Genomic DNA, 13,651 nt, shown 5'->3' with positions numbered 1-13,651 from the left:
GCCGGGCGGGCGGGCGGGCAGCGGCGCCGCGGCGGCCGCGGTCCCCACCGGCACCAGTCACACCGCACACACGCCCCGTCCGCGCCCCTCCTCGGCAGCGCCCGGGGGCTCTTCCTCCTCTTGATACAAAAGCTGCTCGGGAAATGGCATTTCTCCCCGCAGCCAGAGTCAAAAGCAATTCTCCTTCTTTATATTTTTATTTTTTTATTCTTGTTTTTACGCTCTTCCTTGTGAAAAAGAATTAATTACCCAAATACATATATATTTTTTATTTTTTAATATTTTTTCTTTTTTTTTTCTTTTTTTTTGGTGTGTGCGTGCGTGTGTGTGGAAGCACCGGGCTCCTGCGATCGGTGTCTGAATGAAACTACGTAAATGCATATGGTCTGTACGTTGCACTGGAGGGAAAAACGGAGCACTTCTGCGAGAGCTTGGATTCAAATGTGGTTCATCTGGTCTCCAGGATTTTCCGTCTCTTTGGGGTTGTTCGCCTTCCCGGGCTGCGAGGCGGGATTTTCTGAGCTTTGACACATCTTTGGAGATGCCTGTTAAACAGGAGTCTGAGAAAAAACATTCGAAGTCGTAGAGATATATATTTTTTTTGTCCCTTTCCCATTCCCTCGGTGACTTGAAGCATCAAAGCAGCCAGAACTTAACGTTTCTGAAGACTTGCGATGTTTGGGTTTTGTTGTTGCTATTTTTTTTTTTAGAGGAAACTTGACAGAGGAACATATTTATAGTCCAAGTAAGTACTTTACAGAGGAAATTTAGTTTGTGTAACTTAACCAAAAAAAAAAAAAAAAAAAAAAGCAGTGTTGAGGTTTCTAGCTTAAAGTGTGTTGGATTAACGTTCATCCAAGGCTGTTTAGCAAATCGTATTGAATTGCAGTTTTTACGGTGTGTGTTCGTCCGCTCCTTCGTGTCCGTGGTAGTGCAGCACCTAGGGGAAAATGCACCTGATTTTGAATCGGTATAATATTTTTTAAGATGTGTTTCAACACCGAGGAGGAAATGGTCCTAAAGTAAATTTATAATAAGTAATAAATGTGCTCCTGGAAGTAAAGTATATACAGCATTTTAATCCCTATTTATACCGTGCATCTCAAACCGAGGAGGAAACACTGAGAAGACAAAAGTACCTCCGAGACCCTGAGAACTCCCCCAACACCACCATGAATGAAACCGTGCCCGATACAGTAACTGGATTATAATTTTTGGTGTTATTAATTTTATTATTATTGGCTGCTTTACTTTTTTGGGTTCATCCTGCTCCTCTTCTTCCTCTCTCCCTTCCTCTTGCTGCTTCCTCTTGGGAATTATGGCTCATCCGGGGAGAAGAGGCTACGATAACCGGGAGATAGTGCTGAAGTACATCCACTATAAACTCTCGCAGAGAGGATACGACTGGGCTGCCGGTGAGGACACGGCACCTCTGCCTCCAGGTCTCTCTCCTCCTGCTGCTGCTGCTGCTGCTGCTGGGACTTCCTCTGATCACACTGGGCTGGTGTCTCCGCACCCCGAGCCCCCCGGCTCGGCTGCTGCTAGCCATGTGCCCCCGGCCGAGGGGCTGCGCCCCGCACCCCAGGTGGTCCACCTCACCTTGCGCCAGGCGGGGGACGAGTTCTCCCGCCGCTACCAGAGGGACTTTGCCCAAATGTCCGGCCAGCTGCACCTGACCCCCTTCACGGCCAGGGGCCGCTTTGTGGCGGTGGTGGAGGAGCTCTTCCGAGATGGGGTTAACTGGGGCAGGATCGTGGCCTTCTTCGAGTTTGGCGGCGTGATGTGCGTGGAGAGCGTCAACCGGGAGATGTCTCCCCTCGTGGATAGCATCGCCGCCTGGATGACCGAGTACCTGAACCGGCACCTGCACAACTGGATCCAGGACAACGGAGGCTGGGTACGTCCCTCGATTGCTTGTTCCCTCTCCTGGCTCTGGCCTGCGGCCGGTGGGGCTACGGGGTGGGCAGCGCCTGGGGCAGTTGCACTTGCGTTGGGGGAAGCAAAAGGTTTGCTTGGGGGGATGTCTGCGCTGATGTGTGCTGAAACGGCGTGGGCCTTTTGCCAGCTGTCAGGTTGCACCTCATTGTAGGGTTACAGTGGAGTGGTTTGGGATGGGGGGAGCAGCTAGAACTCGGGAGCGAAAAGGATGAGTGAGGCACCTCCTTCATCGGGGGTCTTTGCTTTCCTACCCCCATCCATCCACCATCGCCTGCTGGTGGCACCAGCCCTGGCCAAGGCTGGGTCAGGCAGCGGGGCAGGAAGGGGCAGCAGAGGCTTCTGTCCAGCTGCCGGGGGCAGGTCCCAGGCATGGGAAGGAGGGGGCCAGCAGGGACCACACGTATCTCTCTGGGTGTGTGCAGCCGTCCCTGCCCATTGGGGGTGACGCGCCGGGCAGGCACATGATGAACACAGGATCCTGGTGCTACGGGCAGGCAGGTGGTCGTCGGTGCCGGTGTTGACAGCTGCGGTGGCAATGGGGTTTTTAGGGTAAAGGATATGTCTAGTGTGAAAAATCTGTCTTTGTCTCAAGCTGAAACAAAGGTGCCGGGAGCCGTGTCAGTGAGATTGTTCTGGAAAATGAGTATTTGTTGTGATCCGATGGGTGACTGTTTCTGGGGTAAGAGATCACCTCTGGCTGGGGCTGGCTTCAGCATCGTCCAGAAAGGGAGGATTTCCACTTGTGGAAAATGGACAGCTTCTACACTGGTAGTCGGTCAGAAGCCTTTCCTTTTTCTCTCTCTTTCCAAAATAAGTAACTGCATTGAAATTGGAAGGGTATTTCTTTCCTTTTTTTCCTGTATTAATTGATATATTATAACAACATGTGGTCCCAGCCGCTCTCCCACAAACCAAACCTGCTGTATGTGTCAAGCTTATGATATTTATGTATTGGAGAAAGAAATGGCAAAAGTTAGACTGAAGAAGAAACTTTATGTATGGGCTGAGAGCTGGCATAAGTCACCAAGTAATGGAGGTCAGCTAGGTAGGAGACCGGCGATTTTGGGTCTGGTCCCCTGTGAAACGCAATCAGGGAGCTGGCTCAGTTACACAGCACACCTTTTAGAGGCACGTGTAAAGGAATGTAAAATACGGTATATGTTTCCCCATTAACACGGTTTGCAAAGTCGGTGTTTGTGAAGCACTACCACATTAAGTTCTCAGCACTGGGTCTCTTGCTAAGTCACCGTTAGGGTCAGTAACGTGCCACCCGCATTGACCATCTCTGTTAAAAAATGAAGATGCTGCCTTCCTGCTGCCGAATCCGCCTGACTAAAGGCTCTACGTGTCCAGGGGTGCAGAGGACACCTACGTGCTGCCGTAACAGAGGGAGTAAGGCTTTGGGTCCCTTTTCTCAGCCAGAATCCACCTTGTGCACCTCCCAGAGGAGTGCTGCAGATCCCTGGCTACAAGTTACGCTGGAGGCAGGATCCTTCTCCTGCTCTCCCCTGCTTCCACCAAGAAGAAAAAAAATTCAAGATGCGTGGGGCCAGAAGGGGGAGCAAAAAATGTGCGTGCGTGCATGTGTGTCATGTATTTATATACATATATATGTATATATACACCTGTATATACAAATATGCACATCTATACAGACACACATACATATATATATACACACAAAAAATGACTCCAACGCTTAGTGGTTGGGACCACGCTTGGGAGAGGGAGACCTATCCCCTGATCCCCTATTTCACGGATCACTACAGAGGGTTTGTTGGTGGTTTTTGTTTTACTAAACAGATAACTGGGGGAAAAGAAAATCTGCAAACAGTTCAGGCTTTTGGAGACCTTGGCTGGTTAAAACTCGAGCAGCTAAAGGGTTAGGGATTTTGCGATTGCACTTCTGGGCTGGGATGCCTAACTTGTGCGTAAGTCCCTCCTCAGGCTGGAAGCCCGTTTGCGGAGCTGGGGCCCTCGGTGTGCTCCAGAGCCAGTGAAGTCATTCTCTTGACTCCAGTGAGCTTTGGATCAAATCCGTAAGCATGCTGGAGATGTATTGTCCTGCGGGTGCGTTGTGTAAAGAGAAACATAAATAATGAATAAAAGCGAGAAGGTGAAAAGACAGGTGTTACCAGGCATGATTGGCCCGACGAGGCGAGTGCTGGAGCTGTTTCTCAATGATTAGAAATACAAGACACTTAGACTATAAACACTGACTGCCCTTGAAAGGAAAAGATGCTTCTCATTGTTAGCCGTTTAGTTGTTCATTGAGGTTTCCTATAAACAAAAGCTCCAGAGTTTGGATCCATGTGATGCTATTTACTGCCGTGTGTTATTTGTAATGTACACATGGAAGAAGATGTGCAAAATATTTCCCCGGGGTGGCTTTTGCCTGTCTGTCTGGTAAGTGGCTGGTACCTTTGAGCCACAGGATTATTAAACACAGGCAAAATCTTCTAACAAAGAGCAAAAGCCTAAAATAAAGTTGCAAACATAGCTTTTAGGATCCTGTCTTCAGACAGAAGTAATCAAGGATGGGATGGGGCAGTGGTTTTTTCTTCCTTTTTTTTTTGTCTTTTCTAGCTTTCAGGATCTGTCAGTGGAAAAGCATACATTAATATATGCACTCAGTCTTCAGCTTGGCACTTGCACCATAACCCATGTATGAACCTTATTAAAGCATCGTAAATGGCTCTTCCAAAGTAGCTGATCGCTTGTAGGTGGTGAGGCTTTGCAGGACCTCAGCACAGCTGTGTGCAAGATCTCCCTGTCACACGGGTTCCTGTAATGAGCAGGGCCCCCGGCTGTTGTAGCCTTCTCCTCCTTTACACGTGTAGTGTTCCTCCCCGGTGTGGAGTGGAGCAGTGAGTTCATTAGGAGCTATGTAGTAGCAGAAAAGAGAGCGTTGGAGTTAGTCATAAGCCCATGTTACACAGTAAGTTGGACAGTGCATGCTTTGAGTCTCCTGTATGGGCCGATGTCTTACGCTCATGTCTGAATTTTGGTTGAAATGTCATTCTTATTTATCTGTTTATTTTGATTCAAATACATGTTGACAATGTATTTTCAGGTCATGAATTCTTTATATTGCAAGGAAAACAAAGAAGGAAAGAAGTAGATGTCCCATCCCTGGAGGTGTTCAAGGCCAGGCTGGATGGGGCTTTGAGCAACCTGCTCTAGTGGGAGGTGTCCCTGCCCATGGCAGGGGGGTTGGCGCTAGATGATCTCTGAGGTCCCTTCTAACCTAAACCATTCCATGATTCTGTATCAAAGGGCAGGCTGGAAGGGAATATAGCTGGTGGAGCATTTTAGGCACTAGACATTGCTGTTAATGGTGTCTGGGGATTGTTAATGCCCTTACAATACACAGCGTCATGGGTTTGTTGGAAACTTAGAAAACACAACAGATGGGGACTGCCTGCACGGAGGCTGTATTATTAGCTTGTGGTTCTGGTGGCAAATAAATGCAGCTTTCAAAGATTTTCACGTAGGCCAGGATACCACAATATTGTACTTTGTCCTGATAACATCTTAATTGTGTTAGAAAAGAAATAAGAGGAGTACCAGCTCATCTCTGCAGTTTCGTGGTGCTTGGTATAATGTATGCTTTCTAATTGACAACTTGATGGCTTCATTTTGTCTTTTATAGCCTAGTGTTTGAGCTGCAGAAGGCCTGGCTTGGCAGTGGGCTTTGCACTTGGCGACTTTTGACGTTGATGTAGGGAGCATTGAAGTGATGTAGCCAGTGTGGGGGAAATAACTGTCTTGCAGTGATAGGTTCCCTCTTTGGGCATGCGACCTAATGTAGGTGGGAGCCCTGCTGAGCTCTGGGTGCTTCTAGTCCAACAAACAGCTTCCTTCCCTATCTGTTCAAGAAAAATCAAGAGCATGAGAACTATAGAAGGGAGGCACAGGCACCATCGTAGATGTATAGACAAGTATATTTTTGATTTAAAGAATGTAACAAAGACCAGGTGAGAGAAGCAGCATAATGTTGAAAATTCAGCCAAGAAAATATCTTTTTATATGACAATATTTACATTTGAACCAGGAATGTGATGATTGTGTGTTTGCACCCATTTCTGTTCCCTTACTGCGGTTCTTTATTCTGTTCAAGAGTGAAGGCCAGGTATGGGGAAGGATTTAGATGTCTGAAGTGGGCCATAGGTGGAATGTAAGCATTTGCATCCCCTCAGTGCCTGCCTGGTCATAATGGTGGCAGAAGTCCCTGGCTTCTTGCTGGTCCTCACCCAAGCCAGCCAGGAACTGCTCCTGCCTTTAGAGAGGGGAGCTGCTCAGCACACTGTGGGGCATACCATTCCCAAGAACCTCCGTGTCCCAAAGCTGGCAGTCTGCTGTCACTCATGTGCCATCCTCACATGGAAACACAGCTGGGGAGAAGCCCCCGCTTTCCCTGGCAGCTCCTTGATTAATGCCTCTCCTGAGGTAACGGGAGGTTTGCCTACAAAACCTTCTCCAGCCTGGTAGTGGGGTATACACCCGCATTTCTGACATCTCAGGAGGCTTCGCCTGCCAGATGACTGCTGGTTTTGCCAAGGTGTCCTCCCCTTTGGGAGCAGGGCTTTTCCTCCTTCTGCGGGGCTGAGATTTCATTTGGTGGAGGAGGAAGAACTGGGGTGTCTAATTTGCGCTGTCTGGTGTGTTTTCTCAGGTGTCTGTCTACAGCCAAATCCATAAGTGCTTCTTGGGCCAGCAACTAGACTCCAGGTTTCCCTTCTCCTGGGTTGACTGCCCTAATCGCTGAGCTTCCTCTTTCCTTTTTTTTCTTTTTGCATAGTAAATAATTAACTTTCTTAGCTTGGTGGCACGCCTTGGAAAGCAAGTGTGGAGACCCTGCGACAGTCCATAGCCCCCCTCACACAGGCGAGGGATGGCAGGTGCGTCTCCCTGCAGGACAGTGCTACAGGTCATGGATATCAGTGTGACGCAGGGGCCTTTCACGTCCTTGTGTGTGGGGCAACGACCGAAATCTCATCTCCTTTGGCCTCCAGAGCTGCTCTCCCAACAGCTCAGCCAGGCACCCACACGCTGCTCCTCTTGCAAGTCCTGAGCAAAAGCCTTCTTGCTCGTCCGGCGCGGGACAGTGCCTGGCTGGGAGCCGGATGCCCTGCGCTGGAGTAGAAGCGATTTGAGTTGGTTTTGGTTTTTTTTTTCTTTTTTTTTTGCCAGTGACATGCGGCCTTGTAACGACTCAATCCCCAGCGGGGCTAACCCCAAGTCACTGTTTGACTGGTGAAAGGAAACTATCTGAAATCCACGCAGTTAAATAAATGAATTGGCAGTTTCAAGTGTTACACCTTCTAGGTCCTTTGCCAGTTTTTGTGGCTTTGTGGGTTTATAATCGAATTCTCAAAATATTATCAAAATATTTTTCTTTTTGCTGTTGCTGAAGAGCAAGAAATTCGTTCCGTGGAGGATCTGTGCCGAAGGAAGGAGTGGAAGAGCTAGGGCAGAAAGAGAAAATTATTGTGGTTCTCTAGTCCCTTTCATTTATAATAGCTTTCTCTGTAACTTGCAACAAAGTTCGGTTGCGTATTTTCTCAGAAGTCTCGTCTTTTTTTTTTTCTCTTTCTTTTTTCTTTTTCTTCTTTTTTTTTTTAAATATATATGTATTGACCGTGACCTTTAAAATTTCAGAACCAGGGGTCTCGGTTATAGAGATGATGTCATTTGCCTTGATCTTGCAAAGAACCATAAAGTTCAAACAGCAATCCTATTAAAAAGTTTTACTTTACTTTCAATATTGAGAAAGAAGTTAGTTCTGTGCCTGCATTAACACAGGCCTCCCTTGAGCTGCTGGGCAGTAAGTAGCTTAGTTTTTTGAGTATGTAGCTTGAAATTTGGGGTCGGTAATCCATGACGAAAATCCAGTTGAATTTTTCTGCCAAGGCACAAGCTTTTCTCCGATGGCAAAGCCCGGCTCTAGCGGGAGAATCACAAGACCTATGCAATGATGTGTGAAATTGCATGTGGAGCAGAAGCGTTTTCTCAGCGGCCAGATACCAGGGCCCGGGCTTCCTAAGGCAGCACAGGAACTTTGTACCCCATCGCCAGCAAACATTAAGCCCTTGTGGCTGATACAGGCGTCCTTGACGAGAGGGTCATCTTTTGGTGGGTTGGACCTGGGACAGTGGAGGGGAGGTGGATGTAGAAAGGGGAGCAGCGCTGGGGCGTCGCACCGAAACCTCTGTGGTGGTTTTGGTCTCATGTGATGGTTTGTGCCTGGTGTGCCGACAGTGGGCCAGCCTCAGGGTCTGCCCTCCCCGCCCAAGGATGCCAGCCTTGGGGCAGGACTGGCTGAAGCGGTGGCTCTCCCATCTTGCTGCATCCTGGTGTTCCCTCTCCATCTGCAGCTGCCTGGCCGGGCTAGCCCCCACTGTTGTAGCACCGCAGTCCTAGCCCGAGGCTCCCTGCTGGCCGGGGGTCCAGGCAGCTGCAAACTGGGTCAGTAGCCTTGGCAGTCGAGCAGCCGTAGCTAGAAAAGAGTGCGATAGGTCTGATTAAATAACAACTCTCCTGTGGCAAAGAAAATTTTTAATTTTTTGGCTACTGTTGCATTTCCGTCCCTTCCAGGGATGGGGGTTACGGTAAAGAGTTTGTCTGAGCTGACCGGGTACGCTCCCTGCTCCCACGGCACGCACGCTTGTGTTCAGTGTTGATGGAGGGCTGGTGGTCCTTGACTTGCTGCAGGCCTTTCTCAGCGTCCCTCTCTGTCACTGCTGCTGGCACCGGGCATCGGATGTGGTCCTGGGTGCTGCCACTCCACCATCAGCCATGGCGTGCGCTGGGTCCAGCCCATCTGGTCTCCCTCCCTGCCCTGTTTGATTTTCCTTCACGCCCTCGGGAAGGCGGAGCCCAGCCCTGTTTGGTTTGGTTGGGTTTTTTTATAAATAATTTATTTATGAGCACCTTGTGGCTGCTCCTGTACCTGCTGATTTAGTAATAATAATAACAACACGTGTTACTCGGTGGCAGCAAAATACTGATTATTTCTGAGGGCAGTACCGGCCTGTTTTATTTTCCATTTCATGTATAATAATAGGATGGATGAAGGTGTGCGGTGCCATAAATCTTCTCTTCCCCGGCAGGATAACATCCAGGCCTTCTTGGCAAACACAAATCCTGATGACAGATTTGAGGGATTTTTATTTTACTCTGGCTTTCAGTCTCATTAACAATCTGATGGCTTTTTTTTTTTTGCCTTTTTTTTTTTTGGCTCCTGAAAGACTATGAAACCAGATAACTTTTCCAAATGCATCTAAAAGTCTGGAATTTATTTTCTGTTATTTTATCCTAACGTTAGTTTGCTGTCATAACTATTGTATATCGATAGACTTTGTTAAATCCCCCTCACTGGAAAGTTTCTTGTGGGTTTCAGGATTTTACAGTTAATGAGTAAGAAAACAAATCTGATTTTAGAAAGTGTTGCCATTGACTTCAGTAGGAACAGGAAGAGAAACTTAATTGGACAATTGTAGTTATGTTTACTTTGTATATGTGGCAAGAAAAATAAGATCAAATGGAAAAGCCACAGGTTTTCAACTAATAGAGAAAAACAGCCTTTTCTGCAACGCATGATTAACCTTTGGGAGCTGTTTTCATGAGAGAGTTGTGAGTGAAAGTACTACGTTGCATTCAGGAAAGGTTTAGGTATTTATAAGGGTAAGGAAAACATCTATACTTATGTTTGAATAAAATTGCTTTTGAGGGCAAACATACACCTTGATGAAACAGGGGGTAAATTTAACATCAGCTGCTGAAATGAGATCAGCAGGTGCTGAGGGCAGACCTTTCTCTGGGGAATGCTATTTTGAAATTATCTATTAGATTGCTTCTCCCCCAGAGCACCTGGTGCCGGTCGGTGACTGGGGATACTGGGGTAGATGCACTGCCAACCTCATCTGGCCAGGGAAGACTTCCTACCTCCGCATGCCTTATGTAAAATTAAAGGTACTTGTAAATGTGCTGCTTGTGTTGCTAAGAGCACCCACATCACTGAATTTACTCCTGCGTTGACTGAAGATCTGTTATAAATTGCCACGTTTGGAGTTAGTTAAAAGAAATAGCATCCTTCAGTGCATACATCATTTTATTGCTATTTTATTTTATTGGAGCATAAAAAAAGGATGATTCCATTTTGTTGATTCAAAAGGCAACTCAGTGGGTTTCAGGGTACTTTTGTGAGTAATTTATGTCCGTGGGCCAGGTACAATCAAAAAGAAAAGGCCCCATTTTCCCCACATGGTGATTGAAAGAGGCTGTCACGCAGTTGTTCGAGAAAGTAACTGAGAGTCAAAACTTAACTTCCTCTTCTTGGCTCTAGTACTCAGTACACGATAGGATATGGGGCAAATCATTAATATCTCTCTTTTTGGGTTAACCCAGCTGTGATATGGGTGTTCTTGCTAGCTCTACAGCATACCAGGTCTGGGAAATGTATTGTTGCCCACCACGCTATCATGAGTTGTGCTGATGATGTTTTTTTAATTAGAAAAAAAGTCATACAAGGTGCAATATTGAACAAAATGTCTGTTGTGGTAATTTGGGGCTTAGGGTAAAATTCAAAAATTCAAATCTGTAGCATTGTATCTTGTCATTGATGGAGCTTGCTAGGCTGGGAAAGAGCAAAGTGAGTCAGATTGTGAAAGTACCTGGGGGTGAGATTTGAGTGGAGAGGGGAGGTAGAAGAAAGAAAGAAAAAAAAAAAAAAAGCTAAATGGAAATTTGGCTTAAACTTTTTCAGCTCCAGTGTTTGGATGTGTTTAGCAATGCTTGTGATGGAAACAGATCAAAAAGATCCATTTCAGGTGTTGATTTCTAGTTTTTATTTAGGAAAAGGGTGAGCAGTGTGAGAAATGGCAACTGACAGTGTTTTCCTTTCTGTATCAGTGCGGTTCATCAGGTGTTTCATGAACAAAATTGTCCTTCCTTTTCCATTGTAAAAGCTGTCTGTGGCATTTCAGGGGAAGGAGCAATAAGCTGTATTACATGCACCTGTAAGAAATGTCTTCATGCAGAGAAGTTCTCTTGCTTCCATTCACAAGCTTCATTAGGTGTTCAGATACAGGCAGAAAAAGCAATTTTAAAACATTTAAAAAAAAAGTGAGTAGTAATCAGGCCTTAGGGCTGGACCATGAGGTTGAAGTGAGTTTTAACTATCTTGCTGAACTGAGGCTTAGGAGACAAAATTCCTGTTGCATGCTCTGGGTAGACTTGCATGAGTCACCGGAAAGTCAGGATAGGTCCTTGGACGGGAGGCCAGTGAAATGCTTCCCTCTGCGGTATGGGACAGTCCTGCAGCGTGTCTCTGAGATGGAATAACCATTGCCAGCTGTGTCTCTAAAGGAAAAAACTCCTTTCTTAAGAAAACTCATCACATGTTCAGACTGTGTATTATAAAATGTAGGAAAGAACCCTATTTCTAATCTTTTTTTCTGAAGAAAAAAAACTAAAAATAATTAAAAGACCAATTCAAATACAGTAGTAAATGAGTTGGCATTTTCATTAGGAGAATAAGTTGGTCAGTGTTGAAATTAGTAAAATCTGCTGAACTTCTCAAGAATGTACGCATAGCTCAAGTAAAAAATGACAGTAAAAAAACTGAAGTAAAAACTCCCTCGTTCATAATAGAAGCAAACCCTGCATTGTGCTCCAAGTGTCTGCAAATTTTAGTTCAAGTTAGACATATCCAAAGCCCCTCTCCTGAAGTCATCTGGCAAATCACAGTAAATCACGCTGTCTAAATATCTAATCCCCAGTCTGCTGCTGGATGCGAAAGGTCCTGAATATAACCAAGAAGGAGGCCTAATGCCCCTATTATTTTCAGGTTCCAGCTTGACCCGTTCCTTTCTCCGTTGCCCAGATCTGCAATAAATAGCAGTGCAGCCATGAAGCCTGGGCGAGGGAAAGGCTTTCTCCTCCTTGTGGGGCTGGAGTGCAGCGGCGGGATGCACCTGGATGGTTCAAAAATCTTTAGCCTCATACTCGAAGCCCTGCATTGAGGGTTTAAAATGATTTCTTAACTTTTGTTGGAAGTGATTAACTCTGAGCATAAAAAATAAGCAGTAGAGAGGCAAGGGAGGAAATAAAACCCATTGCTTGAAATGTCAGGTGGCAATCAAGGCTGCAAGTAAACGAGCCGGCCTGGAGTCTGTTCAGGCTTCTGCAGTAGCTCATGGCTGTCTGCAAAAAATTCCTGCAGTAGAAAATTCGCGTATTTGGCTCTGGACTGAATGTGTGAAATCCTTGCCCGGTTGGAGTCAATAGCTTTTTTTTTTTTTTTCCCAGTAGGGATGCTAAAACCGGCTGTATCCAGCCTCATGTAGAAGTGAGCATGTGGGCAGCCCCAAAAAGGGACATACAGAGCATTGTACAAAGCCTTGGTTGTCGTGGGTGGTTGGGCATGTCTGTGCAGCGGTGGAAAACTGGAGCTAGGCTGCCTCGGGTTTTGCCTGGAGAGTGCTCCTCAACTTCCCTAAGCGTCCTCGCTGTAGGGGGAACCTGACCCAGGATGCCACAAATGTCCCTCTGGCACTGCCTGGGTGGGCTGGGGGCGGCGGTGTCCCACCAGGACCACAGCGGCTTTCTAGAAATTGGTCCTGTTCAGCTTCAGCCAGTAAGGCTGTGTCCCAGCCCCAGGGGCGAGCTGGTCAGCCTCCCTGGTGCTTTCGGACCACGAGACGGGAGCTCCCCCCTCAGCTCTCCAGCCTGGGTGGCACAAGTGGTGGGGAAACCTGTCAAGGCATGTCTTTGTGCCTTTTTTCATATTTGTTGAAGCTCACAAGGGAACGGTGCATTTATTTTGCAACCAAGTGGAATTTTTTGCCTTTTTAAAAAAAATTTATTTTCCCCAACCCAGCGAGGAGGATGTGTGAGGCATGGCAGCACATGCTGCAAGCTGGGACTTCTGTGGCAGTTTAATGGGCTGAAGGAGAAGGCAGCACTGGCACGCTGTTAGGCTGTGTAAATGGGCTTAGGGTTTGTTTTAGAAAACTTGCTCTCTTTTTTTCCCCTCTCTGCTCCCTTCTCTCCCCCCCTGCAGACACAAATACATCATTCTCACAAACAAAACTGTTTAATTTTAATAACTGGCCTAGAGCTAAAACTGAGAGTGGGAGAGGAGCTGTTTGGTTTGCAGTCACTGACAGCTGGAATAAACTACCTGTTCCCTTGGAAGGGATGGACAGCCAGCTTGTTTGGTTTGAGGACACTTTGATCCCTAAGAAACTCACTCAACACAACAACAAAACGACTGGAACTGTGGCAGCTTGGTGTTACTGACTGCTCTTTCTACGTAAGGCTCTAAGTGTGATGGAGAACACTGTGTGCGAGCTCCCTTGTCTCGTACTTCAGATCCTTTTTTTGAAAGAAACTTCTCATCCATGAAAGGTGACTGTCACGAGCACCTTGGGAGAGACTCAGGGTCCTGCTAAAGAAGTTTCCTGTGATCAAGGTCCTACCAGGCTGGTTTGACACGACCTTTCAGTATAGCTAAGTGGCCTGGGTTCGCAAACCCTGCCTGGAAGCGACAAAGGCTGGGCGATAGTAAGATATTAAACAGTTTTGCATTACTAGTTATCTAGCTCTGCTCTGTAAGAAGTCAGCTTCTATTTGCAGTTATCAGAAGAAAATGGAGCACTCCCATTCCTTTCCCCTCCTCAGGGCCTGCCACCATACTCGATGATCGCAG

The 13,651-nt window shown here is 46.8% G+C and overlaps 1 protein-coding gene across 1 annotated transcript in view; it reads left to right on the top strand.

The window, feature by feature from the left end:
• Positions 1 to 1,318: 1,318 nt before the first annotated feature.
• BCL2 (BCL2 apoptosis regulator) overlaps positions 1,319 to 13,651 on the top strand; it is a 91,276-nt gene continuing 78,943 nt past the window's right edge. Inside the window, exon 1 of the mRNA XM_074146546.1 lies at positions 1,319 to 1,897. Coding sequence (XP_074002647.1) covers positions 1,319 to 1,897 — 579 coding nt within the window. The remainder of the gene's footprint in view (positions 1,898 to 13,651) is intronic.

This window comes from Numenius arquata, chromosome 4, assembly GCF_964106895.1.
Source record: "Numenius arquata chromosome 4, bNumArq3.hap1.1, whole genome shotgun sequence".
Lineage (NCBI taxonomy): Eukaryota > Metazoa > Chordata > Aves > Charadriiformes > Scolopacidae > Numenius > Numenius arquata.
This window is presented reverse-complemented; position numbering and strand designations above follow the sequence as displayed.